At 46.8% G+C, this 22351-nt stretch overlaps 2 protein-coding genes across 5 annotated transcripts in view; one reads left to right on the top strand and one right to left on the bottom strand.

Moving 5' to 3' along the window:
- Positions 1–346: 346 nt before the first annotated feature.
- On the bottom strand, positions 347–14988 carry Ate1 (arginyltransferase 1). 4 transcript variants are annotated; one of them, XM_077684151.1, is made up of 14 exons: positions 14672–14988; positions 14522–14585; positions 14364–14426; positions 14180–14279; positions 13949–14072; positions 13400–13540; positions 12492–12607; positions 12204–12299; positions 9686–9847; positions 7556–7717; positions 4759–4931; positions 4270–4369; positions 3689–3809; positions 347–727 (listed from the first exon to the last, which is right to left on the bottom strand). In XM_077684151.1, the coding sequence occupies exons 1-14, from the start codon at positions 14763–14765 to the stop codon at positions 549–551; spliced, it is 1695 nt and encodes a 564-aa protein (XP_077540277.1). In that variant the 5' UTR covers positions 14766–14988; the 3' UTR covers positions 347–548. The 4 variants fall into 4 exon arrangements, with proteins under 4 accessions (XP_077540277.1, XP_077540279.1, XP_077540278.1 ...); XM_077684153.1 differs by lacking the exon at positions 7556–7717; XM_077684152.1 differs by lacking the exon at positions 9686–9847 and having other exon boundaries at positions 14672–14987.
- A 213-nt stretch (positions 14989–15201) lies between these two features.
- The window catches only part of LOC144152739 (transmembrane protein 135-like), a 70080-nt gene continuing 62930 nt past the window's right edge, over positions 15202–22351 (top strand). Inside the window, exon 1 of the mRNA XM_077684155.1 lies at positions 15202–15688. Within this exon, the coding sequence (XP_077540281.1) occupies positions 15527–15688 (162 nt within the window). The 5' untranslated portion in view covers positions 15202–15526. The remainder of the gene's footprint in view (positions 15689–22351) is intronic.

The following is a 22351-nucleotide window of genomic DNA, read 5'->3' on the forward strand; positions in this document are numbered from 1 at the left end:
ATGCATAACTAACAGGTATGTCTCGAATTAAGGTATATTAAACAAAAATGACCATGTTGTAGAATGAACTTCTAAAAACATCGTGTCAGTCGCAAAGTTCAATCAGCGCAGTAAACTTTCATCCATACCTCACGTCCCGCGGAAATAAAAACCTAGCGACTGTTTCAAATAAGCAAGCACAAAAAGTCTGCAGCTTCCGCAATGAAATGTCTGTGCACCCAAATGCCCTGCACTGAAATGTTTTCGACTCTCATGAATGCCGACGTTTCCCTCGCACAGAAAGCACCTCAGATCTCACAGTAGCTCCCAGCAGCACAGAAACATCGCTTGAAAAAGGACACTACAATTTCAGCCACAGCACAACGTAACACTTTATTCAGACTCGCGCAAGCGTTGCTTGGTTCGGGGTACAATGCCAGTGCCTAACAGTTTATTCAAAAGTAGTTGTCTCGGAGTGCACCTTCGTCTTGAAGCTTCAAATGCTATCACAAAGAGATGAGTGCGCCACCAATCGGTAGGGTGGCAGCCAGTCACAATCATCATGGTTATCAGGACTTTCGGTACAGGAAGAGTTTCTTGAGGTTGCTTCTGCCGACCAAGCTGGCAAATTCTTTGACCTCGGCACGGTCGTCGTCCCCTTTTATTCTGCGATACCTCCGGTACGGAATCACTGTCCTGTTGAACAGGACAAAGACTTCATCCAGGTTTCGCACAGCATTTTCGTCACCTGCCAGGGACAGAAACAGCAAACACCCAGCACCGACATAAGTACAACAGCATTTCACGGACATCACAATGTGTATACTTCATCTAAATAATGTCTCGGTGAGTCGCAACAACCCAGGAAATGAAGCAGAAACATTTTGAACCTGGTGCTCCCAAATCTGCACAACATACTGAGGAATAACCACATTTTGGCTAGCATAATTTTAGAGGAGGTAGACATTACACCAGTGACGGCATAGCCATAGTTTGTACGGCAATGCCGTACAAACTTCTGTAAAATGAATTTTTGTGTAACACCATTTTTTTTTGTTTACTTTGGACTACAAGCATTCACTTGGCTCTAGCCAGCTCCAAAACCGTGAATATGCCATCTGAAAAATAAGGGCAGATTTAACAAAATAGAAGAAAAATCATAATCACAGAAATTATCACCCGTGGCAATGCTTCATGTAGTTTTTGTTTTAGAAACGCAGACTACAGGGACACACAATGGCTATACCATCGTCCTATCCTGTTAATTTTTGAGCAGAGTATGCATTGGTACTACTTAGGCTACAAAACTGGTCAGCTCTTACGTAAAAGAAACCTGTCTGTTTGAAAAAGCATGGCTATCTTTCGGTTACTGTTTCGGTTACGGTTCGAGTTGGGGTAAATCCATTTTGTTCCAGTTCAGTTCCGGTTCGACCAACTCTTGCACAAAACTGGTTCATGAACCGGTTCAAAAGCTTGAACCGGTTCGCAAACTGGTTCAAAGAGCTGAATCATTAGCAGAGCGCAAAAAAAAGAGTTTTGTAGTTTAAGTCAACATCAGAATTGAATGCAATTTTTCTTCGTTAAAAATACTGCTTTCTTCTAATAAAAAATTTTAAAACCAAGTTTAATCAATTCGACCAGATATCACGGAAAACACACCAGCCACTTTTTCACTCAGCCCTTATGCCAGCCAGCACCAAGAGGCATGACTGTGGGATTGATTCATGCCTCTTATTCTGTTTTATTGTACCATTTGAACGCTAACACTGTTTTATTTGTTTCTTTATTACGTAAGTTGTACAGCAGAAAACTGGAAATTTTCTCTATGTTTCTTATGTCATTGAGGCCATAATGGAGTTGAGCGATTTGCTAAAGGCTAGTTTTTTTTAAATAAGGCACGGTGGGCTTCGTATCCATAGTTTGTTTGAAGTCCCAAGCCAAGCGTGTAGCAGAGGAATATCGCCAACCATGGGCTGCGGCACCTTCGGTATCGGGCTTGCTACCGCGTCAACCAAGAAGGTATGCTGCCTGCATCCGTATACCAAAACAATCTACGAAAAATACTTTCACATGAAGCGCACACATGCATGCACACATGCAAAACAGGGCGTTCCATCCGCCTGTGAAGAGCAACTTTTCCTGTACAAGAGTTAATAATACTGTCACATGGCCAAAGACGACGCAGCTGTTTTGAAGGAAGAGAAGAGCGAGTTTATTGGAGCGAACCTGTGTTCCCCTAACAACTCAAAGAATACACAGGCGGCGAAGCAGCAATCAACAAAGTGACGTGCGCAGGCGAGTGTCGGCGAATCGAACACTGTGGCGGCTGCCTGGGGACTATTTATCTTTCTGCGCGATTGTTTCTCGAAACGTTGAATTACAACGAGAACACTATTCTAAGCTAGTGACATCATGGTCAAACACTTTCCCTATGAAAATATGATAGTCCGTGCGGCGTTCAAACAATGATAACACAGCCAGGTGCCGCCGGATGGTAAAAACGAAACAGAAGTATTCAAACAGAATGCACGGCTTGCGGCAGTATGAAAGACTAGTGGCAACCAGTGAACTCGAACATCTAGTGCCCGCCGCTTGGCACACCTCTCAATTCGAAAGAAAGCAATCTTCTCCAATTTCCAACTGACACGCGAAATTTTGCATTGGCACGTGTTTTGCTATCTCCCTGTTGTGTGTTTTAGAAACTTACTTCCGTCGGCCCCTCCGCCCTCTTTTTCCCTCTTTCTTGGTTCACGGGGTTCGCCTCACCTGTGTAAAGCCAATGCCCTAACCAATAAAAACATACGGTTACTACAGTTGCGTCTGTTTCTTCCTTTGTCCTGTCCGTCATGCTGTTATTTACATCCTTTAGATTACGTTCCAACCAGCCAAAATTTCAGAACTTTTGAAGCGCTACAAGTCAGCACATTTAGGGTTTGAGCCTTGGCTGGTGTGCAGTGCAGCATTCTCGCGGACCGATTGCCCCTGCACAGTCCCAGTGAGGGGAAGGGCAATGTTGATGCTTCAACGGTCCCAACGACCGTGCCGAGAGTGTGGCATTTATTTTTCCCAGCCTTGCTGCACCCTGCTTGTGCAACCAGCAACAATATACCTACCGCTGCAATATTGGTGCACAATCTTTACCCAATGTTGCGACCACGAAGACGGCGTTTATAGCTTTATGCGAGGGAATGCGAAGTTGATGTTGCTCAAAAGGAAAAGCTCCAAATGACGCTGACCACCCTTTATCGGCCTAACTGCTTTGTCATGAACCGGTAACCGTTATTTCTTCCTTCAGTTCAGTTCCGGTTCGGGTTCAGCGGGCTCAAAAAATAACGGTTCGGATTCAGGTTCAGTTGCAGCAAAAGTACCAATTCGGTTCCGGTTTTGGGTTCGGTTCGGTTCCAGTTCGACGCCCTGCTTTAAAGACTGCTTTTGGGTTCCATTCCGTTCCAGTTCAACACCCTGCTTTAAAGACTGCAGTGCTAAGAAGGCACGGCCTGGTGGCTCTTCTGTAATAGAGTGGATTTACAATTGCACGTTTCTTTTTTTTTTTTTTTAGAATGAGGGTCATTAAGAAAAAGACAAAATACGTACTCTCACCATTTGATGCTGCGTGAAAATGGCCTGCCTGAAACTGGCTCTGCATCCAGGGTAGTTTTCACGAACACCGACGACCCATCAAAAATTTTGCCCCTCCCTCCCGCCTCACCTTTCTGTGGATCCTCTTCGAAACGAGAGTACTTGTTGACATCCAGCAGGGGCCTGCATTTCTCTATGGGGTGCCAGGTGTACGTTTCCGGGCACAAGAGCCGAGAGGGTGAATAGTTGCCCTGGGGAGAAAACGAAAGAAAGAGAAGCTGTTACAACATGGCAATCCTACAAGGGCACGACAGAATGGGGCAATAGTAGTGCCTGAGAGAAGATGCATGGTTCAGCAAAGCAAGCTACATGCTAACCTGCGCAGTTAGCACAGCCCGCTTTTTATTTTTCCTCTTCACGTTAAAAGTGTATCTCGATGTATCTCGAAGGTGCTACAATCCAGCGCATGTTTCCTTGAGATGCAATGGAGGTGCAAATTCACCCTGGCACAATGAGCTTTCACAGAGTAGAGCTTTGCCTGCTTGATATCGGCTTCAATGACGGCACTGGCACTGAGGCACCTCAGTACAGTTCGCCAAGAACCCTCTCCCAAAAGTCGATCCCCTTAGGAGTGCAGAGGCAGCATAAAAATCGTCGACCCACTACGATCCTGCATCTGGCAATCATAAGCGTCCCGACTCCTGTGCCCACCTTGTATCTCATCTTGGGGCAGGTGTGGATGTAGAAGCCCATGCAGTAGTCCTTGATGCTGGGGCATAGCTTGCGCAGTTCCCTCGTGTACGCAATCTCCCTGTGGGAAGGAGGACAATAAACGAGACGAGTAAAATTACAACCTCTCCAGACCACTCCACGAAACTGCGTCCAGCTATTATTACCTTTGGTGGTGTACAATTCACTTAATTGTGCCACGCACACAACACTCTTCTGTTTTGCAAACAATCTACCCAGACAACACTACTTGCCGCCTTGGCTTGCTAGAAATGAAGACTGGGCAAGTTGGTTCATGGCTTTGAAGGAGGGGAACAGCGCAAAATTGGACAAGCACGATTACGGCGCTCACTTACTGTAGTAAGTCAGCGAAAGAGGGGAACAGTGCAAAATTGGAATTGTCCAATTTTGCACTGTTCCCCTCCTTTAAGTCCTTGGCTTGTAGCTGCGCGGATGCCAACACCTACTCACCTGAGCGACGCGTACGTGCCCAGTGACAGGAAGCTGTAGTCGGGGTCGTAGTACAGGTACACGGATGACAGGCACGTGGGCAAGACATCGAGTACTCCAACGGCAATCAGTTTTCCATCCAGCCAGTACTGCTGGTGGAAGGAGCCCAGGCTGTAGGGGCCCTTTGGGTCGCACTGCATTCACAATAAGGGCAAAACAAAGTCACCAGCTGTTCCGTCCTTGCGTCACTTGATTACGGACTGTGGGTCAGCTACGTGCTTGGCTAATTTTACAGCCCCATTCCCCCTACAAAGTCCCCCCTGCTAGACTGCTGTTTGGAGATACTATGCCCTTGTGCAGTTCCAAGCCATGGTATTCGACAAAGCTTGGCAAAATGGGCTCATTAAAAACAACACTGCGCAGAGGCAGAAGTGCAGTAGCCAACCAATTTTTCGGACCTGGAAGGGAACGAAAAATAGTCCGAATAAAAGAGCAGTCCAAAAAAATTCATGAGTCATTACTCCTATGGGACCACTGGCGGTTCCTCGGGAAAGTCCGAAACATCCAGCAAGTCCGAAATTTTGTAGTCCGGCTGTACGACGTAACCTGGATATTTTAACAGGGTGGTGCAATATTTGTCGGATCAGGGCATTTCTTTTAAGGTTCATTAGTGGTGGAATTTATTGTGGAAGTACGCTTTCGAACAGCTGCTGCTTCTACAGTGATACTAGCATTGATAACAGTAATGCTGCCTTGTTTAGATTTCGTAACAGCTAGTTCAACACAACACCATCTAGGCCATGTGCAACGGATGTAACACATAATTTCATGCGCACTCCATTGTGACAGAAGCTAAAACACGGGAATGTACATCAGTAAATTTCAAGCATGCCATACAATTCTTGCCGGTTCAAAAAATTGCTTCAATGTGTGGACCCCACTTACCACATCTTTTACATTTTCCTAGGAGCTCACACTTTGTATATCACTACCATGATCCAAGTGACATGGTTTCACCATCGCAATACAGACAATGAGAACAGCGGTGAAAAAAATACGGAGCAGCGCCTACTGCTTTGGCTTACAGTTCATCATCCTTTACATCATACCTAGCAAACAGCATTCAAATAAGGCATCCACAGACGCACTGGTCAGCAATACATCACTGAACTGAGAACAGGCAATCAAGCCAAAATTGAGTAAAATTGCAGTAAAATTTAATGGCGTAAAAGTGGTTGGCACTTACTGAGGACCTCCCTTTTGAATGCACGTGGGTATTTGTGGGTGTATTTGATATTTTGAATGAACAGCGGATATTCGAACTGAATATTGATATGATATTTGGCTACTACAAATGCACACTTTCTAGGGGAGCCAATTATGCATGTCAGATTTGGCTAAGCCATTGCTGTCAACTTATAACGTTCGGGCATGAATGCAGCAAAATCCTGCGGCAAGCAGCATTGCCACATTAAAGGAGCCATGAAGACAAAATACAAGTTGGGTTTATTATAAAGACGGCTTAGTCCCGATAACAATGATACCAATATCATCGCAATCTTCGAAAAAATAACGGAGATATTAAAGAAAACGTGTGAAGCAGTCGCGACCCCCTAGCCAATTTCCCGCAACTTTTCTTTGACGTCACAGAACCTTGTTTGTGCGATTGGCGGCCGCCTAACTGACCTGTCGCGATGACACATGACTGGACGTCTGTAATGGGTCCTATAGTTCCATTTGACCGCATCACTTCAATGCTAACATGCAGTTAACGCACTGAAAATTATGTTTTATTGTTGGTCCGTATGACGTCATTCTTGCTCATAACACGTCACTGTGGCGCAAAATTTGAAAGTTTTTAAACACTTCTTGCTTTTTTTTTGTTAAAAAAACATCTTTTGTGGCTATAATTGAGCTGAGTGAGATACTGAATCCTAGTTCTTTCAAATTAAACGAAGTTGTAGTTTCTCTTCATGGCTCCTTTAAGGGTGGTGAGAGCCGTACTAACACGGCTGCTTACGCTACTGCTGCTGCCATAAACCTACATCGCAATATGACGTCAAGGAGATGGATGCAGTGGTGCTGGCTCTGGTACCGACTGCAGTGAAACCCACAAACACACACAATAAACAAAATGCACACATTACAAAAACAACAATACAGCAGGATGAAAACGACACTACACGGCACATTGCAGAAGACGATTCCGACAGCTAAAAACTGCATTCACACCCCAGCAGCAAGCGCCGGACGTTTTCCCAACTCTATTTACAAACATAAACTGGATGCTTAGGCCCAAATCACACCGTCGTATATGCCCCACGCTGAAGTTACACGCCCCAGTTCCTGCACCTTCAGTTGTGGCGACGGCGACAGCAGCAGCAATGGCAAAGCACAGAAACCTGCATACGTAGGCGCAAACACCATGCCCCTTTGCCACTCTGTCGTCACTCCAGCAGAGATGAAAATGGAGCTGCTTTGCTCCAGCATGCTAAGCCTAAATGGAATGGTTAGTTGTCAACAAACCACAACATTCATCAACATTCTCCAGCAAAGCAGCAAACAAGCGTGCAGCAAGCCCACAACCACCACGCTGTACCACCGTTCCCTGCAGGCCATCATTATGACCGACAACGCTTTAGAAGAATGCCAAAACACTGGTGACTAATATGGCCGGTTAGTTCTTGATACAAGCCAGCACCACAACCACTCCTAGTAAACGAGGGAAAAACCACCACACACACGCATATGCACACAAATAGTGAGAGAGAGAGAGAGCGAGTGAGCAATGCTGATTCCCACCCCCCCCCTCTGTTACCTGCAAGGGTGAGTTGACGAGGAACTGGCGGTAAGATGCCTTGTCACACTGGCTGGCCGGCTCCTTGTGCACTTGCATTTGGTAGCGCTCAAAGAGCTTCCACGACTGCCAAAAGGTGGCTCCGAACTCGGGCGACGATCCGTCCGACACGACTGTCTGCACCTTGGAGCCACAGCAGAGCACGGACGGAGCGAGAGGGAGATGATGCATCCACCAGGGCACAATACACAGATAGGAATGTAGAACTTAATTAAGGACCTCTCCGTTACGTTTTACAAGGTCCACTATGCCTTCCACTGGTTTTCTTCTTTCAGGTAGTAAACGAGTGAGTACATCCAAGGTAAAATCCTAGCCTACACAGGGCCAACTTTTTAATGCAATAGCGTTAAGTGGCCTTTTGAGAGAAAAAGACACTGTACCAGAAATGCAGAAAACAAAGTCCTACTGCTGTGATGTCTTGATAGTGTGTGCCACACACAAGAAAGAAAGAAAAGAAAAAGGAGTGCATTTACTGGCGGCCATGTGTTCTGTAACGTGTTCCTGAGAAACAAAGTACAAAGAACAGATGTGGCGAAATGAGGCAGAGGAGCGGCAGAGCTCAAGATACTTGTCGTAAAACAGTCACTGATGAAGCGGAATGGATGCCAGCAAAATGCACAAGCGACAAGAAGTGAAATTTGCATACGAGAGGAGGAAGGCCAGGCTCCAATGAGAGCGATGCGAAACTTGAGCATTGACACATCCAAGTGGCAACGAACCGGTTCCTCAAAGAATATGCGCAAAAACCGCTTGGGTAACGCTTTCACGTTAGTGTCACTACATCACAAGAAGTGATGACATGCTCAAAGTTTTCCACAACTGGTCCCACATGATCGCAGCAACATCAGTGCCAACCATTCAACTCCTTGCTTGCATTCCCGTCCCAGCAATCTTCACCTTAGTTTCAAAAGCAGGCCTCCCATCAACCTTCTGATAACCTTTGGCAATACACAGGAGACGGGACACCTTGAACACATGTTACGTCACCAGATCTTTCAGAAGAAGTATGGAAAGCCAGGAAATGATGCCCACACCAGACGGCTAATCGCCTGACTTACACAGATAAGCCACATGGATTTCTTGTCCCATAGACCTATTTAAATTCTTTTCCTCAATTACAATTGCAGCACTAATGCAATGATGTCGCCCTCGACGCACTAAAGTCAAGCACGTGAGCAGTAAGCATACCAACAAAGCAATACAGCGATAGTGTCCGATACACTCATTCCCATCACTGTGTGATGGAAAATGCCTGCAGCACATACCCTGCAATGTGTGGAACCTAAATGGAAACAATAATCCCCAGACACTGTCAATCCCTCCCTTGAGCACAGAACAGGATGCATGTACCGAACCACAAGAACAGATTTTGCCGTGTGGATTGCAATGTTAACAAAACGCACGTAATGCTGCACATGTCTCACGCATACGTTTTCATAGCCTGCCCCTTTAGCATTGCCTTAGCCTGAACCAAGCAAGAGAATGCAGCTTCAAGATCAAAGTCTTCGCCCACACCAGCCGAAAGACTATCTCGCAGAGCCTGCTGAGCTGACTTCACACCAAACAACCTTTAGTAGTCCTTTTTTTCCCCAACATAATCGCCAACCGAAATTCCCGAAACATGGATAAAGGAACTCCACACAAAGGCCGCACTAGAATCAGGTCAGCATTTCTTCAGTTAACTGCCTAAGATGCTGTTTCCTTCTGCTTGTAGCACAATTATTATGTACTACTTCCTTGAGATTCCCAGAACGACTCTTCCGCCTACCTTACACTTAGAGAACCATTCGCAAGGTCTTCAAGCACAGGCAAAACCATATACAAGTGAGGAACCATTTCCAGATGAAGAAACCACCAAGACAAGGACAGCACGTCCAAACCAGCCATTTGCAAGTTTATTGGCAAAGTTACAATGGCAGAATGTGCAGCGTGGTCCTGAAAATCTGCACGGGAGTACAGGCCCCACAAGGATCCGTTTAGTGACGACACACGAACCAGCCAACAGCAGAGCTCTCTCTCTCTCTCTCTCACTCTCGCTCTCTTGTGACAGGACGGACAAGGAACAACGGAAAAAGTGGAAACCGCCGCTACCTGGATGGGGCTATTGACTAGGAAGCGCCGGTACCGCCGCTCTGTTAACTTTTCAGGAGGGTCCTTGTGTATTCGTTCCTGGTATTTGAAGTAGACGGCTAAGCTGGCCCCGAAGGAGTTTGCAAACTCGGGGCACTCAGGACTATTCCGCACGAGACGAACCTACGCATAGACACAAAATATGACCAAGGTGTATCAGCTATTACTACGCCCAGTGGGGAAAGAAGGTTTTGTTGCACACTCACTCGAGCCAAAAGTAATCCACTCTAAACTGCACTGCGACTACTTCTTTCTACCTTCCCGTTTACAATTCGCCCCAATGTGATCTATGCTGTCAGTGCACCCTAAAAAGCATGTTGAACATTCAGCTTCATCATCTATGATAAAATAAATTTGTGCCTTAATTATGTTTTCAACATTTACTGAATCGATCGGAAGGCATTTTTACTTTGTCAGCACTCCCACTCTAACATCGTTAAATTTTTTAAAAAATTTCTGCATGAGATAATGATAGACATCCCATAAAGCACTTCAATATCTCGTAACTATGCATCGCTGCTAAAGTGCAGTAAGATTTATGAGGGGGGGGGGGGGGGGGGGGGGGGAACATAGCAGCTTATGTCACGTCAATGTGTAGTACAGTTACATAAAATGCAATGCAGGGGCCTGTGCTAGGCACTTGGGCTCTTTCTTATTAAAGTTAACTTGCCGTAAGATTGCCTATCAGATTGCCTAGCAGTCTGTACAGATCTTTTAGCAGGTATGTTGAGCTTGTTATTCAGAGTAACTGTTATTTGAAAAGCAACCATCTAGAATGCAAGTGCAAAAACATCTGTGCCAAATTTTGAAAAAACGTAATTGGTTTTGAAGACTGTTTTCCTCCTTGTCTTTTTGTTCACACCTAGTTCGTGCATGCATGAACAAATAGTCTATTTGCGTATGCACTCTGAATATACATGTATGAATGTGTGAACCCATAGTATCTTTATATGCACAAAAGCGCTAACTACATGGAGATTTTGCAAGCGATTTGGGGCGCGACATGACTAGCGACGAACTACTTTTCGCCGCAGACCAAATCGCTCATCGAAACGCCTGGTTCTGGGTTGCCATAAAAAGTCGCTCACCGCCCGGAAGTGGCCTGAGTGACTAGCCAATAGGAGAGCCTTAAGGGGCGCAACTTCCGTCTTAGGGAGAGAACGAGGAGAAGGGGAGAGCAGCAGCACAGTGCGTCCTAGAAAAGTACGACCCTCTGCTCACTGCAATACGTTTATTTCTAGTTTTTGTGACAAATGCACATATAAAAAAACCTTGCGGCCGTGTGTACTTCGATAATCGTATTGGACGCTGTGCGCCAATATTAGGACAGCTCGTCCCGTCGCTCGCGCGATCGATTTCATGTGGTTGCCTCAGCGAGCGACTGGGACGAGCGATTGCGGATCCCAGTCGCATCGCTCGCAAAAATCGCTCCGTGTGGTTACTGCTTAAGGTTATGCACCGTTACAAAAATGTGTTAGCCAGTTATGTGGCAGGCTGCAATCAATTATGTGTTTAATACTTGAATTTATGAACAGAACATCTCAATAGATTTGCATTTTAAGCTTTACAGCCATTTTTACTCTATCGTCATAATCATCAGCAGCCTGCCTATGCCCACTGCAGGGCAAAGGCCTTTCCCACAGATCTACAACTACCCCGAACCTCTGCTAACTGCGACCAATTTATCCCATAGTAAAGGTTTTTGTTGCAAAAACATCCGACTGCATATAGCTGTAAAGGAAAGTTTGACATCCACCTAAATGCAGCCATACGGCTACAAAGGAAAGCTATACAGCTTTCTTGGAAACTTTGCAGTTGAAGAAAAATTTGTCCTGGTCCAGGATTCGAACCCAGGACCACTGCTTAACCGGAGCAGTCGCTCTACCAACGGAGCTAACCAGGAGGCTAGTCGTTAGTAGCGCGAAAGCGAATTGATCAAAAACTCGAAGTGAAGGACAGGTGTTAATCGACCAGATTTAGGGGAAATCCCCAAGGTGGAGTAAGTAGCTTTCCTTTGTAGCCGTATGGCTGCATTTAGGTGGATGTCAAACTTTCCTTTACAGAAACTTACTCCAACTTGGGGATTTCCCCTAAATCTGGTAGATTAACACCTGCATATAGCTATGGAGCATTTTCAGCATCTCATAATTGTATCGCTGGCGAGGCTGCAAAGACCTGCTCATTTTCTCTTACATCCCTTTTTTCCTTTACCTGCCACTGCTTTGTGCTGATTGAAAGCTTTAGACACACCAATCATGCACTCAGATTTTACATTTTTTCATGAGGTAGTCTGGTGGCCAGTCTGGTTAAAACAAGTACAGCACCTTCACACGCTTGAATAACTAGGTGCTTTTATCTATTAAAATACGCACAAAAATACGTCATAAATTGCATTTCACTTTTTTTAAAGAAAAAAAAAGAAAGAAATCGGAGTCTAATTCCGCCGTACGAAAGTGTGAAAATTCCGCTGAGCACTCACTTCAAGTTTGTGAGCAGAGTCTTCTGGGAGAGGCTCAAACAGGAACTCTTCTAGGGACTTGGGCTCATTCTTTGGCTTCTTTGCAAACTTCAAAGCCTAAAGACAAAAAAAAAATTCTTTTCATACAACAAACCGGACAGCAGTCCTAATACGCTAAAGAAGTTGCAGCATGCCCATTTGAGAAACGCTAACACCATTTTCCAATAACAATCATACTGACAAAAAATTTGCCACTCATGATCTATCCCAGATAATCGTGATACGATTAAAAACAAGTATGTCCACTACCTGTTCTCTGCCAGGACTCAGGTCTCCACCGCCCTCACTAAGCTTCCGCAGCCGCTTTTCCCGGCGGATGTCGCGAGCTTTCCGGCACTTTGGCTTATTTGGATCGGCACCGAGACCTACCAAACAAACACCAAAGAGACATTAAAATGAAGCACAAAAGAAAAACAGAATAAAAAGTGGTACTTCCTTACTACCGTATTTTCCTACCCATAAGTTGCCCTGTTGTGAAAGTCAAGTTCCCTTCAAAACGGCCACTTTTACAAAAAAGTTCGTACAAGTTACAATGTGAATAAGTCGCACTTCTTAGAACTACCGACGCAACAAAAAACATATTGACAGCTCCACATATGTGCATTATAATCACTTGTTAACGGCTAACACAAATCTTCCTTTCTTAGTTCTATTTTTTTTTCTACACAAACTGAGAAAGAACGGTATTGCCATGAACAGCAAAAAAAGCAAGGCAATGACTCTCTATGCATAAAAATAAAAGGCACACACTTTCATTTTGTACCCAGGTAGATTAGTTACTTGTGACTCGACATGATATACACAATTTATTTTACATCCCTACTCCTTCACAACAAAAGCTGCAAGCAACTTGAAGGGCTTGTTGTTGCTTAACATAGCTCGATGGGCTTTATTCTTGAAACCTAGCCATTAAATAAAGCACCCATTGTGCTCTGGAAACACAGACGCTTGTTTAAACGGGTTCACTGGAGACGTACGTTTCAACAGGTAGTTCTGCAATCGAACAGTATGCTTCCCAAAAGGTTTTATTTGTAGAAGGTTACCACTACACATGCATTGCACACAGGTTGCGGGAGTACATGTGATGCTACACTGTCAAAATGTACGATAAAATATGGTAAAGCAGCCAAACAGCTTTGTGGGACCCTGACGCATACCTTTTTTTGGCACATGAGTCGTTTTTTCAGGTTTGCTGGCCGTGTCCCCTTCGGATGACTCGACTGGCTTCCCTGGCGGCTGCTGGTCCATCGGCTCAGAAGCCACAGCCTCTTCAGTTTCGCCACTTGTGGCGGCATCTTCTGCATCACCAAGATGTTTAGGCAGAAACCAAAGATTACATGATCTGCACCTGTCAGAAACGAGCCCACTTTTAAGCTACTTTTGTTCCAAGTTTGATGGGGGTTTGACAAGTATTACAATTTCTTTGCTGCTGATGATGACTGACGTCATCAAGTTGGTTGCAGCTGCAACACCTCTGACTGCAATAAATTAGGATCAGTGTGGAAGCTAAACAGACGTTGTTGGTGTGTAAGAAGGCATCAGAAGCTTAACGATCTGGTGACATTTTTCCATGTGTGCAATTTTTTGTAATGACCGAAATTTCGTTCAAAGAAGGACAAAATGAAGGTGTTGAGCCGCTTGAAGACCATTCAAAAACAATTCCGTGCTTTGGTCGTTTGGTATACAACAGAAAGAAGTAGTTTTACCTGTGAGATTTAGATCGCACGCCTTCAATTCAGTTTGAACGTCCGACTTCTTGTGCGAGAAGTCGGGCACGTCCATGACGCTGTCGCCCGCTGGGGAGGCGCAGTGGTCGCCTTTTTCGTCCGGCTAGGTTAGGAACGGAAAAACAGGAAAGGAGTGGGGATAAACAAAGTCGCAGAGACGATAACGTCGCAACGCAGTGATTCAGGACCACCAGGAAAAAAAACCGTTACCTCGCCGGCGTCACTTCTTTTCCCCGACGCGAGAAACTTGTGAACCTTCTTCAGGATTTTTTTCTGCGACTTGGAGAGCTTGAAATTATCGACATCTAGCCTGCAGCGACACAGAAATCAATAGAGTTTCCACGAGGACTTTTTTTTTTTTTTTTTTCCAATGACGCACGTCTTTAAACCTTACTTTATGGCGTACTGGCAGCAGCAAGTCTTTTGCATCATAGGCTTGTAGCAGTACTCGCCCGATCTGTGGGAAAAAATATCGCAGCCAGCACTCAATGGTGTGCCCCGATTCTTGGCCGGGGAGGTAAACGATTGGAGTAAGCACAAGTATTCACTGACCTCCTCCACCCTCGATTAAGAAGGGCGTCGTAAATGCCAGCAGTCATGCGGTGCGCCCACATACCTATAACGGAACATAAAATCCGAAGTATTCGTCAACAGCAGTTCACCGAGCGCAGAAACAGCATTGGCGGAGTTCTTGTTACGTACCGCAACTGATGCTCGACGCCTCCGACTTGCAGTAACCACACCTATGCCCGCTGTGTTCGTAAAAGTATTCGACGATACCGTAGTCATCATCCATTGGGGCTGGGACCTTCACGGCCTGAGGATGAAAAGGACTTGCGGGTTTGCGATCGTTCTTCGGTGCTTGGCAGCGAAGCGCCCGAGACTGCTTCGACAACTTCTCGGCGTCGATGACAACTGCCGGTTGCACGACAGCAACGAAATAACGCCAACGCCTCTACGAAAGTGCAGCCAAACGATCGAAACAACAGGACGCTGCCATTTTGTGCGTTGCCACGTGACACCCAACTTTTTCCAACCCATTTTAGCAATAACAACTAATTACTGCCGTATAATACAGTAAAAGTGATTAATTTTGATTTAATTTGGCTGCTTTACATTAAGTTATTTTTTGTTTTGGCGCTTAGTTGATTTTTTTATTACAAGACGGCGCTACCTTACTTAAACAAACAAAAAAAGCGCAGTTGTGACGTCATATGTAACTTTTTTTTTGTTTTTTAGTTCGGGCGGGGTTGCCCAATCAGATTTCTCCTGCTTCCGACACGCCGCGAGCGCGCGCCAGACGTAGTCCGCGCGGTTCCGCGTCTCGCCGTTCTCCTCACTGTCCGCACTTCATTTTCCGGCGCCTGCCGCTGCTCCTCACAGTCGTGCCGCACCTCGGGGCCCCGGAGCTTGGCGGTGAAGCAGCCCTGCGTGACTCTCCGGCAACCTTATTTCTACTTGGTTCCGCTCCCACCCCGCCGGCGCCGCTTCCAAATGGTGCCGCGGCTACTTTGACTCGGAAACGAGCAAGTAGCCCGCGTCGTTGTCGTGCGCGCCATGGCTTTTCTCAGCAAGTACGCCCAACTTTTGGACTACCACCTTCCGTACAACTGCTACGAGATCGGGCACACCTGGACTCCGCACTGCGCCGAGGCGTCCGTCTACGTCGGCCTGCACGCATTCAAAGAGGCGCTGAAGATCTACCTGCCCCTCTATGCGGTGAGTCGTTGACCCAGGAAGGCCCCCCCTCGGGTGTCGGCCCGGCCCGTTCTGTTTTCATGCAACGGTCAAACAACCGCGGAAGCACGGACGGTGTATCGACGCGCGCTCATATTAGCGCGTGGGCGTGTCGTATTTGAGCGCGGCGTCGGGGGTAAAAGTGGCGGCAACGCCATATATCACGCCGGCTGCCCAGGTGCGATATCGACGAGAAAGCTATAGCCGCTGTCGTAACTGTTTCAAGCACTCACGCGTGGCTTCTTTAATGGTCCCTCGGGGCCGCGTGAGCGCGCTTGAAAACCCAACGCACGTGGTCCGTGTCATTTTCTCTTCCTTCGCGGTTCTTTTTCTTTGGTAGAACTGTGTCATCCTATGCGCGTTCTGTGCGAAAGGAGGCCCGCATGCGCTGAGGAATTAACCGCTGCTCCTGTTGCGATGTGGTAAACTTATGCGTAAAAGAGGCCGAATAAAACTGTTGTCATTGTGCAGTCGAGAATACGGAGCCAATGGGTACTGTAGTCGTTAGATTGATACTGTACTACACGTTGTGTAGCCGCTGACCTATTTTTGAAAAACAACGGAAATATAGTATTTAGACCCTTTGTACTACAAACACAATGTCCGCCGTTGTTTTCGCGGTTGCATCTTGCACGCTAACCCCCAAAGTCCTTTTTTTTTTTTTTTTTTCCTTCCTTGCCGGAGAAAATGAGGAGGAAGTTGTGCCTTTTACGACGCCTTCTGTAACGTCCTAGTTTTCTTTTTTCCCCGGGCAAAATGCATGCAGAAGGGAAACGTCCAGCGCATATTACGTAGCACCGGGAATCGTTATCGAGGGCCCCGGCCCGACGGCTTCAAAATCACGCCGCCGTTTCACAGAATTCAGTCGGCCCCTTCAGTCTCGTAGCGCCTATCGTTGTTTCTCGCTTGTTATCAGACGTGAGTAACGCTAACGCAGACTGGGTTTTAGCGCATAAACGTACTACACTAACTACACTAAACTCGTTATCATGAAGGCCTCGGAACAGCAAACTGGCCTCGTGGTAAGCGATAGTTCGTTAAAAACTGAGATTATTTGCGCTCAGTCGGTACCATGAAATCCTTCGAATAGGGCGCGATTTCGAAAAAAAGGGTTTACTGCGCGTTCGCTTATCGGGTCGTTTCGAACAATAGTTGTGGAGAGGATAAAAATGCCAAGGGGTTAGTTTGGGAGCGTAATCTTTTTAGTTGTTGTACGTCTTCCCCCTTCCCTGCAAGAAATTCAAGGTCAACTTGTGCCTTGTCAACTGGCCGCGTGTGCCGTAGTCGTTTGTTCCTCCGAAGACGTGAATGCCGAGGAAATTAAGTTGCGCTGTACACGTCTAATGTCACAGCGAGGCCGCTTATTAAGCAGCTCATTACGTTTACCATTTCGCGTGCACTTATCCCCCAAACGGGCTGTTGCTTTGTCCGTGGCGGGATTAAACACTCAACGTATGGAGGGAATGAGTCGCACAGTTAATCTGCGAGATGCCTGTGTCCGCAGTGTAACGATGTAAGTACGGCGAAAATTCAGGAAGTTGCGAGCGATACACAAGCCTAGAGGATAGCTGAAATGCGCTAGTTCAGCAGTACATGGAGCATGTCGGCGAAACTTCTGCTGCTAATCCGTGGACAGAGCCACAGGACTAGAGTGCGTGCAGAAGCCAAGACAGTGGTGGCAGGATTCGGACATTTTGATGCAGGACATTTCGGTGCACAGGATGTCCTAGGTATTCTTGTAACATTTTCACTTTAGCCTTGTAATTTTGTCAGTTGACATGATTTTACGTTCGCGAGTCGTGTTTGCGCCGCCGTGCGCGATAACGAACGCTAAACCGAGGGGGAGCATCAGCGCGTAAAACTCAATTTCTGGAGTAGATGTTAAAAAATAACATTTATTTACTTCCGTTCAACCTTTTTCTTTTAATTTTAGCATTCATTTGAGCAGGCTAAAGTGTTACCGAAGCGCTTTCATGTCCATTCCTCCCCCCCCCCCCTCACACACACACACACACACAGCAAAACTGCCGCGAAAAGAAGGAAAGGAAGCAAGCTAGCTCAAGTGCGTGTGCATTCTCTCTTCATTATTTTCTGTATCAATCTCATCTTCGTTGCATTCGGTGTCGGTTCTACTTACAAGTTAATCAACGATCGTATTTACCGGGGCATTGCTTAAGGTGTGGTGGGGAGGACTGAGCACCTCCGGGTACCAGCCCCCTTGGTAGAGAGAGGGGCGGTGTCACTTGTGCATCTCCATTTTGTAAACTAGACGTGAAAAACTTGAAGACGACGACTGTCGCAGCTCCCCCCAAACCAACCTGTTCAATTTTTTTGTTCTTTTCATGAAAGAAGGCGATGTATGTCTGGGGTGTCCATGATATGGGCGACTTGAAAAGTTAATTGGCGATGGGGAAAGAGTGATTCCTGGAAAGCGGGCGCAGTCGGTACGACCGCGACGCGCGGAAGGGTGTAGCCAGCAAGCTTGTTTCTCCGTGGAGGGGGGGGGGGGGGATACGGCGCCAACTATGCTGGTCATTGTGTCTTGCTTTTTGTTGCGCCTTTGTGCGAGCTCATGGTGAGTCTATAGCTTTTTCTTGCAACAAAGCGATGACGCTTTGGAGGCCTGTAAGGTTTTCAGGGGAAACAGAAAATAATGACTGAAGAAGAAATCTGGGGGAGATCGCATCTTTGAGACCAGGGTGGGAGGGGGTGGGTGGAGGCTGGGACAAAGAATTAAAATTAGATGAAAGTACGCGTGCAAACATAAAACGAAGGTTGGTTTGCCCGAATACGGGAATGAGTGGTATTTGTACGCATAACCCGTACGAGCTTTATCACCATTGAGAACACATGAAAGCTGCAGTTGTTTCCAAAAAAGGCCTGTTCTTCCTCCACGACAATATCATTTGGACTTGTCTGTAAAAAAAGCTAGCGACAACAGTGTCTGCAAATTGATTCTTTTTTTGAAAGAGAAAGTTTATTACAAAAAGGAATACAAACATATTAGTATGCAGACAAGGGTCCCAGAGTCAAATGACTGAAAGGGGACCCTCGTGACAGCGCAGTCTACAGAAAATTTTTCACTATTTTCTGCATTTTTGGAAACAACCAGATGTTTGTGAAGCGGCATTGGTTGCGGTGGCGCTGTTTGACGGCTCCATGCGTTGAAGTCGGCAACAACATCCGCGACTTTTAGTCAAACGCACAACACAGAGTAGTGTTTGCGAATTAGTTAATTTTACGCAAATATATTTTCGCCGTTGGACACTGAAAAGCAGGGTGCGGTTCATTATGCGTTGGCGAATTCTTTACCCCGTATTATTCTGCGAATAGACGTTTATTGCTTTGCTGTGCGGTTAAAATATTCAGAGTTTGACACTTCAGCGGCGACGAAGTCTGTCGATCGCTTCTTCCTGCAGCGCGGGCGTGACTGCAACGTGGCGGAAAACGACGCCCGACATGTCACTGCTCCCGTTGCGCACGTGTCGAAGCTTTACCAGCTAACCCAGTGAGCCCTCGTGTGCGCGCATACGTACCTAGCTCGGTCGGTCTCTTCACGGGCAAGCAGCGTTTCCCCCACGTTTCGCTTTGAAAGTCTAATCGCGAGACGAAAGGAAAAGCGTCTCTGTTCGCCAAAAGACGCACCTCCCGGAACCATCTAACCTAGCGTATACGCTATAGTACTTGGACATCCGGGCTTTGTCCTGCCCTCCTATAGCCCCTTCCCCCTCCCTTTTTTTTTGTTCTCGCACCCGCTTTCTGGACACGGAATTTTCATGCGAATTCAAGAAAAGCGTGTGCATGTCTTTGCAGCCACGACGAAATTAGCTGTCGGGCGATCGCCGTGTTTCACGCTTGACGAGGAGGTACACGTCACCGCCTGCTCAGTAGGCGCGCTTCGGTTCTTCCTTTACCAGAACAGGCTCTTGTCTGGCCGGGCTGGCCAGCCGGAACACGAATCTTTCGACCCAGGGGGGCAAGGGGTCGAAAACATAATCGGCGCACCTGTCAATTCCTGGAGCTGGGTCAGATTTACACGCCCTCTTTTGGCGCGCTTTTAAAGGAATTTTTGTTTGCTTCCAGGCTTCTCGGTATTTTGTTTTTGAGCCCCCCTCCCCCTTTCTTTTTCGCGATTGCGAGGTTGGAGGGGGTGGGGGGAGGGGGGATCCTCATTGGCTACTTGGAAGAACCGTCAAAAATTTTGCTGCTTCTTTGTCCTGGGAGGGAGAATGGCTCATGTCCCATTTTCGTGTGGCTGCATGCAGACAAAATAGCCCCCCGATGCTTGTATTCGGAGGGATCCGAACATCTCAGTGCAGGTCTGCAGGACGTCTCGATGCGGACCATTCGGTGCACGGCATGTCCCAGGAATTCTTTTAACATTTCAGCTTTAATATATTAATTTCGTCAGACGAAATGACTTTAATGTTAGATATTTGTGTGCCTTTCTAATTTTACTTTCGTTCAACTTTTTAAAATGTTGTTATACAAATGAACAGTCCCAATCCTTTATTCTCAGTGTTACTGAAGCGCTTTTATTTTAATTGATTCGTTTCCTTATAGCCAATTTCGAACTCTCCTCCCCCGACCCCTCAACCGTCTCGACAAAATGAAAAGGAAAGAAACCAAGCTGGTTTTTGATAAAAGCACGTGTGCATTCCCCTTGCGTGATTTTCTCTATCACCTCCGTGGTCGTTGCATTCGGTGTAGGTTCTACTTAAAAAATAATCAGCGATCGTACAGTGACATTGTTAAGGGGATTGGCCAGGGGGGGGGGGGGGGGGGCGGGGGAACCAGCCTCCTAGGTCGAGGGGTGCCTTTTGTGCCTTTCCAATGTGCAAAGTGAGCGTCGAAAGCTGATAGACGACTGTTGCAGCTCTCGCCTCACCAGCCAATTAAAATGTCCTTCCTATTACAATGGAAGAAGGCGAGGAGACGTCTGCTGTTAATGTACCGGGCTTGAATCAGAGTTAATTGCTGATGGGTCCACCTGGGCGAAGAAGGAGCGATTCCTGGAGAGGAGTGCGGTCGATATGACAGCGACACGCGGAAGGGTGCGGCGAGCAAGGTTGTTCCTCGGGGTGGGCGACACTGCGCCCAAGGAGACTGGTCATTGTGTCCTCGAGGGCTTCTTCGGTGGCTTTTTGTTGTGCACAAAAGAGATTGTGCCACCTCATGGCCAGGCATCCGGCCACAGAATCGACTTCGTCGGGACGGCCATCGTCGAGGAAGAGGCTTCTACTTGAGTGGAGGCGCATTCAGAGAACTTCACAATACCTTAATCGCTACCATGGAACTCACCTTTGTGTACACGCACGGGCTGCGCTCCGCAGAGAGGGGCTTTGTGAGATACCTAACGCGCTGAAAGTCCAGTCACTCCTGAGAAAGAAAGGTGGTTGTGAAACGTCGGGTGCTCCGTTTATTGTACCATTGGTTTCAGTGTAATTATAGCTCTTCATTTGTAACGTCCCGACCAGACAGATCGCAGTCGAATATTTACCTTCATTGTATATTGTGTAGGTCCTACTTATAATGAATTTGGCCAGCCCAATTACTCATTGCTTACGCTGAATGGCGATCATTTGTGACACCATTTGTGATCATTGTGATAATTTGTGACATCACAAGCACGCGTTCATATGCACTTTTACAGATGTTCTAACTCCCCTCACCCCGCGGCGCGCAAAAAACAAAAACAAAAAGACTGACATAGCTTGGAAAACTGCGGACCCTTTCCTTCGCGTTCTCGGTGCTTGGGGTTAAAGGCAAGTGACATCGCGCTTTTGGCTTAACACGGGAGTGACTGGTATTTGTGTTCACAATCCATACATGTTTTAGCAGGATTTAAAGGGACCCTGCAACACTCTTTGAGCAGTGCAAGTAAACCTGCGCAACGTTTAGATTACACTGCCAGGAATACCTGAGCCAAATATTACACGTGCACGTGAAGCGGTGAGCGCGTAAATCGATGTGAAAGACGCGGAAAAACAAACCGCTCTCTCTTCAGTTGTCCTCATTATGCATGGCCCGAGGGACGTCACATAGGCCATGGCTGCCCGATCGGCTGTCACTGGTCAACTTCGCGGGTAGATTCTCCCATTTCCGTCGTCGTCATCGCTGTGTACGAACATCTTCTATGCCTGAACCTGTAGGCACAGTTTTGCCGTTTCTTTTGTGTTTTGAGTGCGCGCGGAGTTTGAGTGATGAGCTCAATACTTCCCTTTCAACGGGACCACTCGACTACAAACGTTTATTGCTTCAAAAACGCCCTACGAGCCCGAGCGCGCACTTGCGAGCAGGCACCCATGCCTGCTTTTTTGTGGCACCAGACCGGAAATAGGCCCCTCCGCGTTGCGGAGAAAGGAGAAAACTCCCCGGCATGTGATACATCGAAGGCCGCCGAAGAGAACGCCGCGAGCCGCCCCCCTCTCCGGGAGAGAGCGCGCAGCTTTCGTCGCGTTGCCCGCGGTCGAGTTGAGAGGGAACGATTATGCGCGATTTCTCATCGCGCGTAGTTTCGTTAATTGTGAACGGATTTTCATAATTCTTGCGGGAGGAGATTTCTGGGACAATAGACTTTATCCCAAAATACATTACTCGTAGTCGATGGCAAGTGTTGCAGGGTCCCTTTAAATAGAAGCTCCA

This window comes from Haemaphysalis longicornis, unplaced genomic scaffold (assembly GCF_048455015.1).
Source record: "Haemaphysalis longicornis isolate Haplotype H1 unplaced genomic scaffold, Haemaphysalis longicornis Haplotype H1 scaffold_9, whole genome shotgun sequence".
Taxonomy (NCBI): domain Eukaryota; kingdom Metazoa; phylum Arthropoda; class Arachnida; order Ixodida; family Ixodidae; genus Haemaphysalis; species Haemaphysalis longicornis.

Excerpts from the sequence above, each read along its gene's own strand:
- Ate1 (XM_077684151.1), bottom strand. The coding sequence starts at position 14,765 with ATGGATGATGACTACGGTATCGTCGAATACTTTTACGAACACAGCGGG. Across the intron at positions 7,718-9,685 it reads TAGTCAATAGCCCCATCCAG|GTGCAGACAGTCGTGTCGGA; the intron begins GTAGCGGCGGTT and ends TGTGGCTCCAAG. Across the intron at positions 728-3,688 it reads CGAAGAGGATCCACAGAAAG|GTGACGAAAATGCTGTGCGA; the intron begins GTGAGGCGGGAG and ends TGTCCCTGGCAG.